We start from the raw sequence: 19,756 nt of genomic DNA on the forward strand, positions 1-19,756 counted from the left end.
TTCACTGGAGCATATGGTAGGCACTCAATATTTGTTAGCTGAATGAATGAAGGAGGGAATGAATGAAAAGCAAATCAGGAAGCACGTCAACAGGGGCCAGATGTTAGCAGTGAGACTCCATAACCACCTGTGGATGAGCCGGGCAAGTTCTGGATTGGGCTGCAGAGTAATTGACTTAAGTCTCTGCCTTGCTCCTCCAAGGTGACACTTAATTGTTCAATCATTTTGTGTTCTTTACCACACTGAGGATAGGGCTGGGTTAGGGCCCTGTTAATAAATTTTGAATCTCTCAAAGTATAATCCTTTCTCAAAGAAAGCCCAGAACATGCCTTCATGGTAGCTGTGAACTAAACCACTCTGTCTCTTTTCCAGTTTCTAACAGAACTCAGTGCTTCAGACAGCCTTTATCGAAACCCTCCACCTTCAATTTAAAGGAAGTTGCATATTCCTGGTGTAGTCAATGAATACAACACACCCAAAATTCCAGGAAAAAAGCCTTTAAGTTTTGATTCCTTTAAGTTTTGAATTCCACAATTAAGCACTTACAGAATGTTGGGTACTGTGCTAGGTGTATGGTATACAAAGATGAGGAGTGAAAAGAGTCCCTGTCTTTAAGGGGCATAGGAAGATGATTTATTCTTTCATTCTGTAAACACTTATGACTCTGCCCTCATGTGTTCGACAATGTACAAAGGGCTAGGAATACAGCGATGATCAAAATAAAATCTCTATCAACAAAGAACTCCATTTCCAAGAGAACTGAGAGTAAGCAGTTATAAAATCTACAGTGATGAACAATTTAATAGATTGGGGTCAGCAACATTTCTGTGTAAAAGATCAGATATTTTGCAACTGTTTCAGCTTTGGCAGGCCACACAGGGTCTCTGTTGCACATTCTTCTTTGGGAGAAAAAATCCTTTAAATATGTAAACCATGTATAGCTACTTGACTGAATTTGGTCCACAGGCTATAGCTTGTGGACCACTAAATTGGTGAATATGGAGGATTCTCTGGGAGTCACTGTCTGGGAGGAGGGAAGGAGGTTTGGAAAGCTCTTGGGTTGGGGATGAGGGGCTGTGCGGGGATGAGGGGCTGTGCGGGAATGAGGGAGAGAGAGAAAGCTGGCATTCAGGACAAAGGGAACACCATTACCATGGCTCTCAGGGAGCTCTTCCATATGTACAACCATGTCCCTGTTATTCTTAAACATCCCAATTCTCATTCCCCTTCAAAACTCCACTTGTGCCAATGAACATCTCTACAAGGAGGTCCCAGCCTCCTGGCAAAGCACTAATTACATTGCCTGAGTACCTCCCTCCAGAGCTGTTTGGTGCCTAGTGGGGCCCTGGTTCTCCGTGATGTGCTCCTCGGCGCTTTTCATACTCTAGCACACTTCGGAACAATTCGGTGTTGCGTATGCCTCCAAATTTGTGCGGCTTCAGTGCAGCCGGTCTCTAAAGTATGCATGTAACTGACTCCTGGAAGGGGACAGGGCCTGCATTTTCTGCACTTCTCAGTTGTTTGCATGGAGATAATTATTTTTCCTTTCCTGGTTCAGAGCCACTAAATAAATAGGTAAGCCAACAAACAAGCTGCCAAACACATAAATAAATATGACTCTTGTTCCCCCCCTTTAAAGGAAACAATCTTATCCACATTCATGGCCATAGCTGTGGACCGGTACCTGGCTCAGATGTGTGTGAGCAGACTTAGAGACTTGAGAGGCTGAGCCTGGGAAGGCTCATGTTCCTAGCTCACCTTCAGTGAGAGCAGCAACTGTGCCCGGCCACACAGGCATCCATCTGTCCTCTATTTAAAACAGTCCCAAGAGACCTACTTCATAAGCCTCTTCCAGAAGCATCCTCAAATATAAGCCATGTGACACTGTATTTTAAATATATGTGTCCCTCAGTAGACTGTCTGCTATGCAGGGCTGTGGAGCTCAGCACACAGCAGGAGGACCAGAGGCATAGGAAGATGGATGGCACGAACAGGAGGACCTGGCAGAGGTTTCCTACAAAATGGCGGGCATGAGTCTCAGTATATACCCTCCCTTGGGCCTTCTGAAAGAACTTCAAGAAAGTGTTCAAAATGAATTTTTCCAACCTCCCCTCAATAAGAAAACTTATTTTTTTTTGTCTAGCCTCACTATTGGAACTTCATCCATCCCCATGATTCTTTTCAAATATTATCTTCTGCCTGGTTAATGCATTTGTTTTTTTTCGTAAATACCCTACTAAAGGACATGAATCTAACCAGTTAGACACGATTAGCAGGCAAAGGGTCTTCCTTATTAAGAATGGTTCGTTTTCCCTTCTTGAAAAAAATGGAGATATTTGAATCCCTGAATATACTCATTTATCACCGACCCCCAACAAGGCTTCCAGGAGTGCTCCATGTAGGACATGAATAATTAAAAAAAAAAATGTGGTTGCAGACTGTGTCGTACATCCACGCAGCTTTATAAAACAAAGCAAATGATTACCATCAATTACAATAACCTCACTAGACAAGACTGCAATTAATCTACAGCTCTTGAGATAACGACTGTTGCACTGTGCCAAGGAAAATGCCTGGCATTAATTGACTTATCACGATCAGCGATGATAGATGGGACAGATGGCGATGTGATTATTCATTGTCAACAAAATAAACACACGCTCTGTTGCTAGAAGTGTCTACTTAGGTGCTCTCAGAGGATAGCCAAAAAACAGAGACCAAAGGTGGCTTTGAGGAGAACACAAAATAAAAATAAGACACCGATCTACAGGATGGGCTGTATGTTCTCTAACTGGGGCTAACATTCAGTGGAATCTGGTTGGGGGACATTTTCTAGCAGGAAATCATGGATTGCATGGGATTTTAGCACTAGAAGGTGCTTTCCTTGCTCATGAGGATATGAGGTGAGATATTCTTATGAAGTCCTCAAATTCCATTCCATGCTTAATAATTCCAGTGATGGGAATTCGCTATTTTCAGAGGCAAACTCATTCCAGCAATGGATAGCTCTCACTGTTAGAACACATTATTTATTTTGCTGAACTTCATCCGTCTAGGACTTCCATCCATGGACCCCTAGCTCTTTTCCCTCATGCCACAGAGAAGGTGCCAAACTTTTCTTGGTCACTAAACTCTTAAATATCTCAAAGGCTAATACTTAGCCACGTGACATTATTTGAGTGCTTCTAGCATTTTGATTTCTTGCACCTAAACCCACACCAGTTCAGAAGCCACTCCATACCGAGGGGCTGGGAAAGAAATATGACATAGCTGATGTCATCTGCCCACGACAAAGTGTGAGAGTTCTTGTGCTGAGGCCAAGGCTCTGGCTTGCCTTCTTGGGAAGCTATTCCCCAGATCCCATCCCTGTAGACAGCACCCCCAGCTTTGCCATTTGCAATGACACCCGGGTGCCCTTTTTAATGCTTGTGCAATATGGTTTGGTTGATTAAGTTCTCATTGTTTAGAAAACTGGGATAATTCCAGCAGAGCTAGGGCTAGAAGTGGCCCAGTGGTCACTCACCAGAATTTCTACAAGTGTGCAGAGCTGGACTCCACTCCCTGAGGCCCTGATTCAATTGCTTTAGGAAAGGATTCAAATGTAAATATTTTGACAACGGTCCCCAGTTAATTCTCACTTGCAACTCTGTTTAGAGGCTCTATTCATTGAGAGCACTTAATAATGTGCTGGTGGAGTGAGTGTTTCACAAACCTAGTCAACAGACTCTCCTGGGGGCTTTAAAAATGCAGATTCCTTGGAGTGCCTGATACCTGCAGTCTGGGTATGTCTAGGAAAATTAATACTTTGAGAGATCAACTTGTTATATGTTTCCCTGAAGGATTTTGGAGAGACTCATTTACTCTAAAATTGTAGTTCCTATACAAATTACAATGCACCCTTTATTACACATTGAAGAAAAGGCAATTCTAAGGAACTCTACAAAGTAAAGATTTTAGCCAAGTAACCATCCACATTTTTTTCACTCATTCATTGAATAAATTCATTAATAAATTAATTTTTAGTCGGAGGCAACATTACGATAAGGAGAAGAATGTAACAGTTCAGTGAGGGAGAAAAGCAAAGAAATGAGCAAGTAAGCCAACAAATAAAATACTTACAAATATTGAAATAATATGTATTTATAAAGGAAGTGTTTATCTAATTTAGAATAGTCCTTAATTCAGACTGGTAATCCCTGGTCACTCTCAATTCATGGACTTTTGCCCTGCTTTCATCATCTTCCCTGCTCTATACTCTAGCCCAGAAACTGCAACTCTAGGGAGTTTTTCCATTAGGGTCCCTAAACTTGCCTACGAGTTTAGTATGAGTATTAAAAACAATGCCAGGTTTAAACACGATGTTGACTGAAAAAAAAAAAAATTAAAAAGACCAGGTCCATCGTGAGATACATACTTCTGTTATTTCACAGCTTTGTCGATATCAGTTACTGAGGACTTTTAAAGAGAAACACAGTTACTGGCTATTTAGCATGTAAGCACCCTGGACTCCTGGTTGATAACCACCATCAAGTGTAAGAGGACAAATTAACTAGACCGTGCTTGTCAAGGGTCAGAACCCGGATGGTATCTATTTAAACCATAGCTCTCATCCTATAATTGAAGCCATTTTGGCTCACTGCTATGGTCTGAATCCTATCTGGGTTGATTGTGGCACACAGTGAGACTCACCATTAATGGTGACATACAGTGACATTTCCAATCTGTAGAAAGTCAGGCAGACCATTTAGTTGCCTGACATTTGTTTCACAGTAAGTTATAGTTTTGTGCAAATATGACCCATTCTGCCAGAAGGAAGAATTATGGAGCCTATACCCTTCTATGAGAGGCTGATGGTCCAGGGAGGTCTAAGTGAAGGTATGCAAGAAAAGTGAGGGTTTGGGGTTAAAATAATGCTCCAGAGACCACTGTAGGGTGTGAGTCATGAGAGCTGTGCCAATGTCTCAGAAGGAAATACCCAGTTCCACTGTGGCCTTCCCTAGAAAAACCTGGAAGCACAGTTTATAGACTTCTAGTCAACTTGCAAAAAGACAGATGGAGAAAGGAGGCACTGACCTTCTCATTTCACAGATTTAAAAGAAAGCTTTCCATCTGTTATCCCACCTTGGGTATAAATAGGCACCAAGCCTTATTAATTGGCACTCAACTTTAGGACTTCAACAGCCCCACATACCTCCCCAGAGAAGGCTTGTCCGTTGAGAAGGTGCTCCGACCCTTGGCTATCCTCACTCCCAAAGTGTAGTCGGATCTCCTCCAGCCGGTGGCTGTATGTCATGGGTCCTCCTGATATGTTAACCAAGTGCTCCTTGTCCAGGCGCAGGGACACATGTCTTCCAGTGTTGTACATGGTCCCACTGACCTGCAACACAATGCACAATATGTCAAGCAAGGTTCTCTTTCTGTGTCTCACCAAACCCAGCATGGTGCTTAAACAAATGCCTTTTGCCTCCTCTTGATGGGCAACCATTAGGCTAAGTCTCTATATGAAACGGGGAGTAGCAGTACTTGGAGGGCATGCCTGCCCTACCTGGCTTATGTGGTACTTTCTGAGAGGCATAAACCACATTTACAATCACATGATCATGTAGGAATTTGAGGTAGGGATTCAAAGGAGACCTCAGCAATTGTGATTAATATTTTGAACATTGCACCTTAGAAAAAGTCACTTGTTCCTCTTAACAACAGGTGTTGGCAAGGATGTGGAGAAAGAGGAACACTTGTGCACTGTCAGTGGGAAGGCAAACTGGGCCAGCCATTCTGGAAAAACAGTATGGAGTATTCTCAAAGAGTTAAAAAAAAATTACCCTTTGATCCAGCAATCACACTACTGGATATTTACCCAAAGAATACAAAAACACTGATGCAAAGGCACATAGGCAACCCTTTGTTCTTAGCAGCAATATTTACAAGAGCCAAAGTTGGGAAGCAGTCCAAGTATCCATTGATAGCATTGATAGATAAATGGATAAAGAAGACACACACACACACACACACACACACACACACAGACAGTGGGGGGGGGGGAATATTACTCAGCCATAAAAAAGAATGGAATTTTTCCATTTGCAGCAACATGGTTGGAGCTATGGAGTATCAGGCTAAGCAAAACAAGTCACTCAGAGAAAGATAAATACGATTTCCCTTATATGTGGAATTTAAGAAATAAAACAAATGAGCAAAGGAAGAAAAAAAGAGAAAGAGACAAATCACGAGACAGAATCTTAACTCTAGAGAGCAAACTGATGGTCACCGGAGGGGGATGGGTGAAAAAGGTGATGGGGATTAAGGAGTATGCTTGTCACCATGAACAACAGGTGATGTGTGGGATGGTTGAATCACTCTATTGCACACCTGAAACTAATACTAACCTGTATGTTAACTATCCTGGAATTAAAATAAAAACTTAAAAAAACAACTTGCCCTTCTAACCTTAAGTACTTGGAATGTATAGAGACACTGTAAAAGTTAAAATCTCAGGTGTGAGAAATTGGAGAAAGCAAGAGATGCTACAAAGACCAAATGAGAAACAAGGAAGCCAAAATGGGCGAACAGGAGCGAGCTGTCATGGGAGACCAAAGGCTTTGGTCCAAAGTCTCAAGTGTGCAGTCCCATGTGCCTTTGTTAGGTCCCTCTCTTGCCCCTGCCACCAGAGGCTGTGCAGAATGTGAGCTCTGGGGGGTGCCTGGGTGGCTCAGTGGGTTAAAGCCTCTGCCTTCAACTCAGGTCACGATCTCAGGGTCCTGGGATCGAGTCCCGAATCGGGCTCTCTGCCCAGCAGGGAGCCTGCCCCTCCTCCCACCCACTGCCTGCTACTTGTGATCTCTGTTTATCAAATAAATAAATACAATCTTAAAAAAAAAAAAAAGAATCTGAGCTCTGACCCCCTTCTCAGAGCTCAGGGATTCAGTGCTATGCTAAAGAGATGGATCCAAGTTTCCCATTTCCCTTCCTCACTCCTGATTCCATCTTGCTTCAGCCTCTCAACTGCTGACTTTACTGCTTGATGCTCCCTTTCCTTCTTTTCTCTTTGAACTTGATATTCAGCTTTATTTTCTTGACTTAGGACCTCTCAACCCTTGATCCTAGAACCCCAATTCCTACCCTTGACTCCACTGCCTTCGTCTCCTGGGTTGACTTAGCTCTTGGGGCAAAACAGAAGATTAAAGGAGACATTGAATAGGTCTGAATGGAATGCTTCTGGATTCTCAGAGGCTGAGATACTTGGATTTTCTTCCTACTTACTCTGACTCTTTTGGGCCCAGCCTTCTGCCTTAGGGATTCCTTAATGGCTTTATGTAATGTCTGATATTCCTTCGTCATGTTTTTAAATATTTTCTTGCTAGCGCTATCCTTATCTGCCCCTCCACTTTTCGGACACTAGTTTTGTGAATAATCAAATATGTCTGTAGATGGCTCACTGTGGCAGAGACAGTAATGCCCACTAAATACTCCATTGACTCATGATTCTGCCATTTTGCTGTAAGGTGGAGCCCATGTGACTGATCTTGGCCATGAGAGGAGAGAGGACACAGCCAGTATCACTTACAGGGTGAAACAGTGGAAAACTTATGCACAAATCTCCAGTCTGGCCATGTGGAAATATGTAAATGTTCTGTAGCTACAAGATGGAACTCATGTCAGCCTGGGTGCTTGGTAGATTAAAGAGCAGATTGCAAAAATGGCCAGAATTCTTCCCCTCCCTGTAACTGCATTCTTTACAACATGATTCTGTAGCTGCTTCCATCAAGATAGAGGTCTGCTTCTCTCCCTCCTGACTCTGGGCTGGACTTTTCACTTGCTTTGGCCAATATCGAATATGACATCTGTGCTCTCTCCTTCTGGGAAACTTGAGACCACGTCAACAAGGGCTAGCCTGCTGGGGGATGATACAACACTGATGAGAGTCATCCAAGGAGAAGTCATCACATACTGACTACCGCATGGCTGGCCTGCCAACTGACTGGCCCAGCTGAGGTCAATTTAGACTGGCCTGGACCAGAAGAACTGCCCACAGACACACAGACTTGGAAGCTAAATAACTGGGGTTTTAAGTCCCTAAGTATTGGAGGTAGTTTGTAATAAAGCAAAAGCTAACATATACACTAGGTGATTAATCTTCCCCCTCCTGAATCTGGAATTAGCAACAGAAGCTCTGTTGAGGGCCTGGCACTGTTGAGTACCTGAACTGGAAAGTCACATGGAGTCCAGAGACGCAGCCTGCTGGGTAGCTGGAAGTCAGACCAGAGAGAAGCAGATGTGCCAGCAGTGACAGAGGAAACCGTGCACTGGCAGAGAGAGAACAGCTACTTGACCTTCAGAAATCCTTCACATCTTCTTTATGAGGTCTGAGCTGCATTTTCTCATATGCTTTACATCTTACCAATAAATTAACATTTTTCTCAAGCTATCTATTCTTTGCAACCAGATAATCCCAAAGTGTGCATGCCTCCAGTCTCAAATAAATGCATAATCAGTATGAGATCATGAGGCCTTGTCTTTTCTTTACATCCCAACACATGAGTTTCTTGGCAGTAAAATGGTTAGAGATAGGTTTGTGTTTGACATTGCATTTATTGTTAAGTAAAATTTACTTTTTGTAATTATTAAGATAATATACAGGTATTATATATGGTTAGAAAGATATAGAGAGGCTCAAGGAAATAAAAATCAGCCACAATTCCACAATAACCCAATGATCATCACTAATATTTTGATATATATATTCTTACAACTATATATACTATAACATATATGTATGACTATCTATACCCATATTTTAACAAGATCATTTTATATATGTGTCTGTCTAATCAGATGAGTGATTTTTCACATACATGTATATATATATATATGAGTTTGTGTATATAAATATATACTATTATTTATAATATGTTATGTGTAACATTAATATAAAATTGTATTATTATTATATATTTATTATAGATTAATATATAAATCATTAATTGAGGCAGGAATCTATCAAAATCCTAGAGGAGAACAGAGGCAGTAACCTCTTTGACATCAGCCACAGCAACTTCTTTCAAGACATCTCTCCAAAGGCAAAGGAAACAAAAGGAAAATGAACTCTCAGGACTTCATCAAGATCAAAAGCTTCTGCACAGCAAAGGAAACAGTCAAGAAAACAAAGAGGCAACCCACGGAATGGGAGAAGATATTTGCAAATGACAGTACAGACAAAAGGTTGATATCCAGGATCTATAAAGAACTTCTTAAACTCAACACACACAAAACAGATAATCATGTCAGAAAATGGGCAGAAGACATGAACAGACACTTCTCCAATGAAGACATACAAATGGCTATCAGACACACAAAAAAATGTTCATCATCACTAGCCCTCAGGGAAATTCAAATTAAAACCACATTGAGATACCACCTTACACTAGTTAGAATGGCCAAAATTAGCAAGACAGGAAACAACGTGTGTTGGAGAGGACGTGGAGAAAGGGGAATCCTCTTACACTGTTGGTGGGAATGCAAGTTGGTGCAGCCTCTTTGGAGAACAGTGTGGAGATTCCTCAAGAAATTAAAAATACAACTTCCCTATGACCCTGCCATTGCACTACAGATGCAGTGAAAAGAAGGGCATCTGTTCCCCAATGTTTATAGCAGCAATAGCCATGGTCGCCAAACTGTGGAAAGAACCAAGATGACCTTCAACGGACAAATGGATAAGGAAGATGTGGTCCATATACACTATGGAGTATTATGCCTCCATCAGAAAGGATGAATACCCAACTTTTGTAGCAACATGGGCGGGACTGGAAGAGACTATGCTGAGTGAAATAAGTCAAGCAAAGAGAGTCAATTACCATATGGTTTCACTTGTGGAGTGAAACCATATTTGTGGTTTTATTTGTGTAGCATAACAACATGGAGGACATGGTGAGATGGAGAGGAGAAGGGAGTTGAGGGAAATTGGAAGGGGAGATGAACCATAAGAGCCTATGGCCTCTGAAAAACAATCTGAAGGTTTTGAAGGGGTGAGGGGTGGGAGGTCGGGGGAGCCAGGTGGCGGATATTATGGAGGGCACGGATTGCATGGAGCACTGGGTGTGGTGCATAAACAATGAATTCTGTTACACTGAAAAGAAAAACAAAAAGATAAAAAGCTTCTGCACAGCAAAGGAAACAGTCAACAAAACAAAAAGGAAACCCAAGGAATGGGAGAAGATAATTGCCAAACTGTGGAAAGAGCCAAGATGCCCTTCAACAGATGAATGGATAAAGAAGATATGGTCCAATATGAAATATTATGCCTCCATCAGAAAGGATGAATGCCCAACTTTTGTAGCAACATGGACAGCACTGGAGGAGATTATGCTGAGTGAAATAAGTTAAGCAGAGAGAGTCAATTATCACATGGTTTCACTTATTTGTGGAGCATAAGGATTAGCATGGAGGACATTAGGAGAAGAAAAGGAAAAGTGAAATGAGGGAAATTAGACAGGGAGATGAACCATGAAAGACTGTGGACTCTGAGAAACAACCTGGGGTTTTGGAGGGGAAGGAGGCAGGGGGATGAGTGAGCCTGGTGGTGGGTGTTAAGGAGGGCACATATTGCATGGAGCACTGGGTGTGGTGCAATGAATCTTGGAACACTGAAAAAATAATATAAAATTTTAAAAAATCATTAATTGTGTTTATATTAATATATAAATTATATACCATGACATAGTATTAGATGAATGCAATATTATTTAATATATAATAAATAATACATATTATTATATATTAACTATTTTATATATACAAATTATATATATAATGTACATGAATACAATATGCTTATTTATATATATGCTTATATATATAAATATCACATAATGATTATATATATATAAATATATATATAATTTTCACAAACATGAATATTTCCAGGTCATTAAACTGCTCTTCTGTAATAATACTTTGAAATGGTTGTGTAATACTCCACTGTAAAAATACAGAACTTATGGTTGACTCTTTACATCCCCTTCACATTTTCACTATTGCAAAAATGTACTGCAATGAGCATCCTATGGATAAATTAGTCTTATTGAGCGAGGGATATTCCAGTTGGCAAGTTCTGCATCAAGTGGAGGCACATGACTATCTACGGCCACAGCCATCAATGTGGAGAGCAGACACCACAGAGCAGAGCTGGATCTCTGTAATTGTCTTCAAATGACACAGCACCATGACATTCATCCAGTAGCATCCGTGGGCACCTATTGTGTGCGAGGCAGTGTAAAAGGAACTGCTCTGAATTTTTTTTAAAAGACATTTATTTGAGAGAGAGAGTGAGTGGGCAGGAGGGGGCAGAGGGATAGGGAGAAGCAGATGCCCCGCTGAGCTGGGAGGCCAATGTGGGGCTCCATCCCAGGACCCTGAGATCATGATCTAAGCAGAAGGCAGATGCTTCACTGACTGAGCCACCCAGGCACCCCACGGTCCTAAATTTTTAGAGGACATATGCTCTATTCCATTAGGCAAGTATCTGGGGTTTTCCTGCACTTCTGGAAATCTTTCCATCTGTGCCTGTCTAATGGCTAATGTTCCTAAGAAAACTGTTGCGCACTGAAACAAGGCAGGGGCCAGGTGGTATGCTTGTTTGCCTTTCTCCAGGACTTAAAAAAAACATACTGGCACATAGCAGGTGGGAGAAGGAAGGATTCTTGAGTCAAAAGATTCCCAGTGTGCCTCTTTGTGACCTTGGGTGGTTCAGTGAATTTCCTGAAGTGTCTACATAATATAGAGATAAGAACCTTGCCCCCCCCCCATGAAAATGGATAGAAAACTATAAGGCATATAGGAAACACATGTCAAAATGATAGAAGTAAATCATCCTCATCAGTAATTATTTTAAATGTAAATAGATTCCACTTATATGAGGTCCCCGGAGTAGTAAGAGTCATAGGGATAGAAAGTGGAACGTGGTTGCCAGCAGCTGCCGGGAGAGAAACAGGGAGTTGTTACTTAATGGGCACAGAACTTTCAGTTTTTCAAGAGGAAAAGAGTTCTGGAGATGGATGGCAGTGATGGTTGCTCAGACTTAAGACCATGACGATGCTCGACAAGGGACCCACGCTGATCTTTCCCACTTCCCAGCGCCCAGTGAGATACAGTGTTGCTTCTTAAACATCACAATGAAGGACTTCCACTGACTTCTGCATTGTGATGGTTTGATTGCCCCTCATTTCGGATTTTATTTATTTATTTAATTTATTATTTATTATTTTATTTTATTTACTTTTTTATTCAGAGACCGTGTGAGGTGGGGGAGGAACAGAGGGAGGGAGAGAAAGAGAGAGAGAGACAGACAGGATCCTAAGTAGGCTCCATGCTTAGCACAGAGCCCGAGGTGGGGTTCCATCCCACAACCCTGCACTCATGGCCCAAGCCGCAATCAAGAGTCCGAATAACGCCTCTAACTGTGTGCTAGGAGCCAAGGATGGCATGGTGACTAAAACCAGGCACAGTCCCTGCCCTCACGGAGCTCAGACTCTCCACCAAGCAGAGACCAGAGAAGGGGAATGGAGTTATGAGGAATCCACCTGCAACTTGACCATTTGCCCGTGTGTTCTTGCAGCTAGATGCAACACCCCCTTATCCCCACCCTTTCCCTAGACACTAAAATAACATTAATTTGTATTAATCAAAAAAAGCTGTGTAGCCCGGGTATGGTTTGTTGCACTTTAATTTAAAAATAAAAGCTTGACAACATTATGTATGATATCTAATGGTACATCTGCACTGTAGTAATTAACATTGCAATAGTGTCATTTTAACTGTAATGCTAATTACAGTGTTTCCAATGAACTACTTTGGTGCACAGCATGTTGGAAAAAGTTGTCTCATGTTGACCAGGAAGCAGAGCTGAGCAGAGAAGTTGAAGCTGCAGGGGAGATCCCGGCTGCCTCTGGCTGCTTCCATTAGCCCCTTCTATGTTTTATTTTCATCCATTGCAAAATGAGTTGAGAGGTGTAAGTTATGATTATTTTGCAAGGGAGGAATGTAAGTGCTGTTGCTGATGGCTCGGTGACTTATCCAGGATGACACAACGGGCGGGGGTGACAAAGCCCACCAGGTCTAGCGATCTTGATGTGAGCACGGGCAAGCATCACAGCCCCTTCCAGATGGAGGCCACATGGGGAATTGTGATTTCTCCTCCAGTCTCTAAATGCAGGGCTTAGGCAGGGGCAGAGGCAGCAAGGTTCCTTTTCAGGAAAATAGGGGACCAGAACGGATACTTGGCCATTGAAGTTCATCCTGGGAGGAGACCTGGAGAAATCTGTAGGTCAGGGAAGTTCCTTGATTTCCTGGCCTGCAGTCATTTTCACTGGTTGGAGATGGGGTGGACCCGTACGTGTTGGGAGCAGGTAACAGGTGGTCCACAGAGGGACTGCATATCACTCAATATTATCTTGATCACTTGAAGACATCTAAAAGCCATGTGTTCTTTTGCAAAGCAAAGAATTAACCTCAGGTTACTCATTTTGTAAAGTTGGATGTCTTCTTATAGCAAATACAGAGGTTTACAGTAATTTGTGGTTGGCCAAGTCCTGTTATTAAATGGATTCATATCTTTTATGCTGATGACACCACTGTATTAGAAGAAAATAAATCCAGTCATTGTGTTTTTAGGGTCAAGAGAAGTTTGGTTCTTTGACAGTCAGCAATGATCTTGTTCATAACAGCTGCCATCTTGGTTTGAGCTATTCTTTGGTGTCAGGTACAGTGCTAAGTCCTGAACCTGAACTTAAGGATGTCTTACAATTTCTCCCTCACCAAACCCAGCACCAAACAAGTGTGGGACTTAGACTCATGCCATTTGCTTCCTCTTAAAACAGTAAGATAGTGGGCTAACCCCACCTGTGGCAAGGAAGCCTCCCACAGGGCATACCTGTCTTAGGCCTCTGGTCATTTTCCACCGGAAGGCAAATGGGCCATTGGTTGGGGAGCTGGGGATTTACCCCACATATCTCTGGCTCTAAAGCTTGTGATTTTAGCTGCTGGAAATGATTAGATTGTACAACTAACGACCTAACAGTGCCATATGACAGATTTTCTTTAAATACAAGTTGATGGTATAGGAGCCCCACAGGGTGTTTGGGATTGTTTATTGCAGTAGTTAGAGTTCTCTGGAGAAAAGGAAACCAGTAGGATGTGTGTGGCAAGTTCAAATTCTGTAGGGTTGAACGAATAATTTGAACCAAGTTCGGCAGGTTGGCGAACCAGAGAAGAGCCAATGAGGCAGCTCAAGTGTGAAGGCCGTTTGCTGCTTCTGCAAACGGCCCTTCTGGCTTCAAGAAGCTCAGTCCTTTTGTTCTCATCAGGCATTCACCTGACTGGGGGCACCAACCCACATTATGGAGCACCATCTGATTAATTCAAAATCCACAGATATAAATGTTTGTCTCATCCAAAAATATCCTCACGGAAACATCCAGAATGATGTTTGACCAAATATCTGGACACTGTGGCCCAACCAAATTGACATAGAAAATTAACCATCATATTTATCTTCACATCCCATTTGCTTTCTTTGTTATATCTTGTTTAAACTGGTCTTGCCCAGCTATTGCTGATACTATACATAGCACATCTATGTAATATATATTTATAGATATTATTTATTTTATTTATATTTTAAACATATAATATATTATATATAATATATATGTGTGTATGTGTGTGTATATATATGCATATATATATCTCATATATTTTTGCATCACCTAATTTAAAAAGTCAGCTGTCCTAAACTATTCAGCAAATCTCAGTCACATGGAGGGAGAGCCAGTTTGAAATAATCTATGTCTGAGTCCTAGAATAATCATAAAGAAATGATTTAACTCTTCTTGTCAAAAGCTTTGTGTGCAACAAGGTAAATCTATCCTTGAGTCTGGAAGAGAACTGAGAGACAATTCTGGTGTATGTCCCTTATGTTATCTATCTTCCTATTTCCAGATTGGGGGGGGGGGGAGGAAGTGCATCTTTTTTAAATGACCCAATTCACAAAATAATCATAGTGAAGATTTTTTGTTTAATAGAGATAACACTTACAGGGTTGATGTTTGTTGAGGACAGCTAAGCATAAGTAAACCTTACCCTCAGAAATTCCAGAAGATTCAATAAAATTACCTGCCTGGTATGACACAAAGCTAATGTGAGGTTTCCTTTCTATTCTCTCTCAAGGAAGCCTGACCCAAATCTCCTGTAATATACTCAGAAATAATTCCCTACATCTTAAATGGAAATGTTAACACTACAAATGGAGCGTCTGAGAGGAAACAATCTCAATCTCTTTGTTGAAAGGAAGAGGTGACCATCTGACTTGGCAGGAGAATGACTATATTCTCAGCAGGATTCATTAGGGAAGCCATGGGCAGGATGCACCCACAAATTTTGAGGAACTACTGTATATCAGACGCTGTGCCAACTTTTTGAAATTTTAATTCCAAGGTAACGTATGGTGTTTTATTAGTTTTAGATATACAGTATAGTGATTCAACGCTTCCCTACATCAGCCAGTGCTCATCAGGATTAGTATGCTTTTAACCCCCCCACCCCCCATTTCACCATCCCCTACCCACCTCCACTCTGGGAACCATCTGCTCGTTCTCTATAGTTAAGGGTCGGTTTTTGGTTTCTCTCTCTCTCTTTTTCCTTGCTCACTGAAATTGCACTTGGGAGTAAAATCACATGGTATTTGTTTTTCTCTGACTGGTTTATTTCACTTAGCATTATTGTCACTAGCTCTATCCCTGTCATCGCAAATGGCAAGATTTCATTGTTTTTTTAATGGCTGAATAATATTCCAGTATATATATTATATCTTCTGTTGGTGGATGGTTGTGCTGCTTCCATTGTTTGGTTATTGTAAATAATGCTACACTAAACACAAGACTGCATGTTTTTTTTTTTTGAATTAGTTTTTTCATATTCTTTGGGTAAACAGTCAGTGGTGAGATTGCTGGATCAAAGAGTAATTCTATTTTTCATTTTTTGAGGGACCTCTATACTGTCTTCCACAGCAGCTACACCACTGGGTCCTCCCACCAACACAGCAATGCTACTTTGTAGATCAGGAAACTAGGTACAGATACGCTAAGAATTCTACTCAAGGGTGTGAGAGAAGCAAGTAAGGGAACCACAGCTCAAAAGAAGTCTTAATGACTCAAAGTTGATGGTCTTCCTACTGTCTTGGAGAGCAATTTCAAAGCCACCAAGGAGAGGCTGCCCTCCATTTCTCATGAGCCTGTAAATCTCAGAAATATAATAATGGTCATTTTAATTATTTATTTTGGAGTTGGCATATGAGTCCTCTTCACTCGTCATGCAAGAGTGTTAGCATTCTTGCCTTTAAGATACAGTCTTACTCAGCAGATGGTCTACTGTACTTGGAGTGAACACAATGGGCCAATGGATGTCACTATAATATTCACCACAACAGCTGTGACTATGACTATATATATATATATATATATATATTCCAGGCCCTGTACTTATTCTTTCTCATACATTATCTCCTTTAATCCTTATACTACCCATGTGAGGAAGGTATTGTTATTCATATCCTACAGCGGAGGAGATGGAGGCTCAAGAACTCATAACTAGAGTTAGAAATAACAGAGAAATTGGCAGAGTCAGAATTCCAGCCCAGGCCTGTTTGAATCCAAGTTCTCTAGCTCTGGAAGAGAAGAAGCCTGGAAGTTGGTGGAAAGAGTTTTGGGGAAATCATGTAGCTTCTAAGTAGCTTCTAGGATTGGGGATAAAGTTGTAAAGCTCAAATATGGGGTCCCCCTCGGTGTGCCGGAATGGGTTCAATTTGGCCAGTCCTAGCCTGAATAGCCTTGGTGGTTTCTAGACCCAGGAGAGCATAGCCCCTACTTGCTGGGGCTTGAGGGATGGGCCACACCTGCCTATTCTATTGTTGGCTTAGCAAGTAAGTGGCCAAGACTGTCATGTTGGCTCAGTGCCTAGAAGGGTTAGTGAAGGAGGTCTGACAGCATGCTCTATAAATTAGGTATCCTTTCATTGCAACTGAGGCTTCCTATTTTATGTCCCTGACCGCTCTGCTGAGGTGTGTAATAGGTCCTTTTTGAATGTAGTTAGTGAGCCCAAGAGATTTAAGAACATCCCTTAGTCTGGTTTCCTATAGAGTAGCTCAAGATGCTGAAGGGCTGATGTGTAAAGGAAGAAGACAAGAAATCAGTGGGCTGCTAGCTCACATGGACACTCCAGTGGCATCACTCCAAGGAAAAGTGACGTGGCAGAAATAACTGGAGTCAGTCATTGACCTCACTACATCACAGCATATACAGAGCTTGGAAAAATTCAGATACTATGAATTCTAGAGCTGAAAGGACCTCAGAGACAATCAAGCCCAACCTTTTCCTCAAAAAACCCAGAGGACTGGGACACAGAGAAGTTGAGAGGCTCATCCAGGATTGTATAGCAAGTAAGTGGCAGGTTCAAGACTAGAAATTAACCAGCCAACACTGTTCCTTGCTCTGGGAAGCATATCTCCTCTTCTTCTTATTCTTTTGTTTTTCTCCTAAATTATTTTAGGCAGATTGTACATAAGCATACTGACTCAGTGACTCAGAGTTGGAAATGCTGGGTGTGTATACATGAATACCATAACCCACAGAAAACTAGAAAGGAGGCAGCCTGACATCTGGGCATAGCATTTACATGATGTCAGTCATCTGGATTCAGGGCTCTTCTCAGTGCTCGTCTAGACATTTTGTGCTATGTAGTTTTCAGAGTAATAGTTAGACATTGAAGGGATTAATTGTTAAGAAAAGAGATGAAAGTAGAGGACATGGAACATTAGGAGAAGGCTCCCCCGCCCCAATGCAGCTTTGAAAGAAAGAAGAAGAAAAGTATTTCGAGCTCGTGGGTTGGGGCTGTTAGGAAGGAAGTGGCTGAGATGTGGGTAAGGAACAAAATGGAACCCAATCAGAGAGCTCTGCTTTGAGTTACCATACATGGAGTTGTGGAGGAGGGTTGAAGAAGCACTTCCAAGATCTCGCCCACCACTCTTAACCCTGCAGGGCGGATTGAAGTTTCTTCCTTAGCAAGACTGAGTTTACTCCAATCTTTCTCTGTCCCATCCATCTGAGTCTGTCTGTTTTCCCTACAGGAAGAGCCCAAGCTTTTGGAGTCCATGTTGAAAAACCAGATGAAGTGATCACATGTACCGCTTGTTATTATATGGATCCTATTATTATCATTATTATTAAGAAAAAAGTTGAAACTATGTAACATGGCAGTATTTACTCTTCAAATAACAGATACGCAAATGCTAGGCAGCGCCATGGCAGCAAAATCTCTTGAACATGACTGGCACTGGTGGGGATGATAAGAGGAGCAGAGAACAGTTGTGAACGATGTTGTCTGTTCATGTGGGTTACGTGAAGATAATTCCCTTTATCTTCCAGCTTCCTCAAGGGAATGCATGGCAGGGGGTTGACATAAGGCTAGATATGTTTTGCCACACATTGCTTTTGGCCCTGAAGCCCCTCACCTATACCTCAGCCCTTGGTCTGTGACCAAGGAGGGGGGACCCCAGAGAATGTTGTCTGGAATGAGTTTCCCCCTTCTAGTTCTGGTAGAGGGGTGTTTAGATGTGAATCCCATATACCACTTGTTCCCTGAGTCAATGTTGCCTACCAATGATTTCATTAATTTAATATTATTTTAGTAATTTAATATTATGAGAAGAATGTAATAATTTGTCCCACATGTGTCCTTACGTGGTTTATGAACATTTTAAATCCCTACACAAAATCTTCAAGGTAGATGTGATCTTCCCATTTCACAGATGTGAAAACTATCACCAAGAGAGTTATGTGACCTGTCTCACATCTAGTGGGTTAAAAACTCCCGAGTTTGGACAAAGACTGTTAGATTCCAGTACCATGCTGTCTTGGTGATCATAGCTTTGTAGTAAAGCTTGAAATCAGGTAGCATGATGCCCCCAGTTTTATTTTTGTTTTTCAACATTTCCTTAGTGATTCAAGGTCTCTTCTGGTTCCATACAAATTTTTTGGATTATTTGCTCCAGCTCTTTGAAGAATACCAGTGGAATTTTGATCGGAATGGCATTAAAAGTATAGATTGCTCTAGGAAGTATCAACATTTTAACAATGTTTATTCTTACGATCCAAGAGCATGGAATGGTCTTCCATCTTTTTGTGCCTTCTTCAATTTCTTTCATGAGTGTTCTGTAGTTCCTCGAATATAGATCCTTTACCTCTTTGGTTAGGTTTATTCCCAGGTATCTTATGGTTCTTGGTGCTATAGTAAATGGAATCGGTTCTCTAATTTCCCTTTCTGCATTTTCACTTATTTGTGGAGCATAACAAATAGCATGGAGGACATGGGGAGTTAGAGGGGAGAAAGGAGTTGGGGGAAGTTGGAGGGGGAGGTGAACCATGAGAGACTATGGACTCTAAAAAACAATCTGAGGGGTTTGAAGTGGCAGGTGGGTGGGAGGTTGGGGTACCAGGTGGTGGGTATTATAGAGGGCATGGATTGCATGGAGCACTGGGTGTAGTGAAAAAATAATGAATACTGTTATGCCGAAAAAAAAAAAAAAAGACAGATTCCAAACTTCACTGTCTCCTGCTTCACTGTCCTTTGTCTCTGTGACCATAGTTCAGTATTGGTTTCATGCTTAGCTCCCCAGTTCCCCAGATGGACCAGCACTCTGTTTGAAATCTTA

General features: G+C 41.6%; 1 protein-coding gene across 1 annotated transcript in view; it reads right to left on the reverse strand.

Moving 5' to 3' along the window:
- The window catches only part of CA10 (carbonic anhydrase 10), a 500,008-nt gene that overhangs the window by 101,414 nt on the left and 378,838 nt on the right, over positions 1-19,756 (reverse strand). Inside the window, exon 4 of the mRNA XM_013062665.2 lies at positions 5,192-5,377. Coding sequence (XP_012918119.1) covers positions 5,192-5,377 — 186 coding nt within the window. The remainder of the gene's footprint in view (positions 1-5,191; positions 5,378-19,756) is intronic.

This window comes from Mustela putorius, unplaced genomic scaffold (assembly GCF_011764305.1).
Source record: "Mustela putorius furo isolate JIRA1106 unplaced genomic scaffold, ASM1176430v1.1 tig00003962_pilon_pilon_pilon, whole genome shotgun sequence".
Lineage (NCBI taxonomy): Eukaryota > Metazoa > Chordata > Mammalia > Carnivora > Mustelidae > Mustela > Mustela putorius.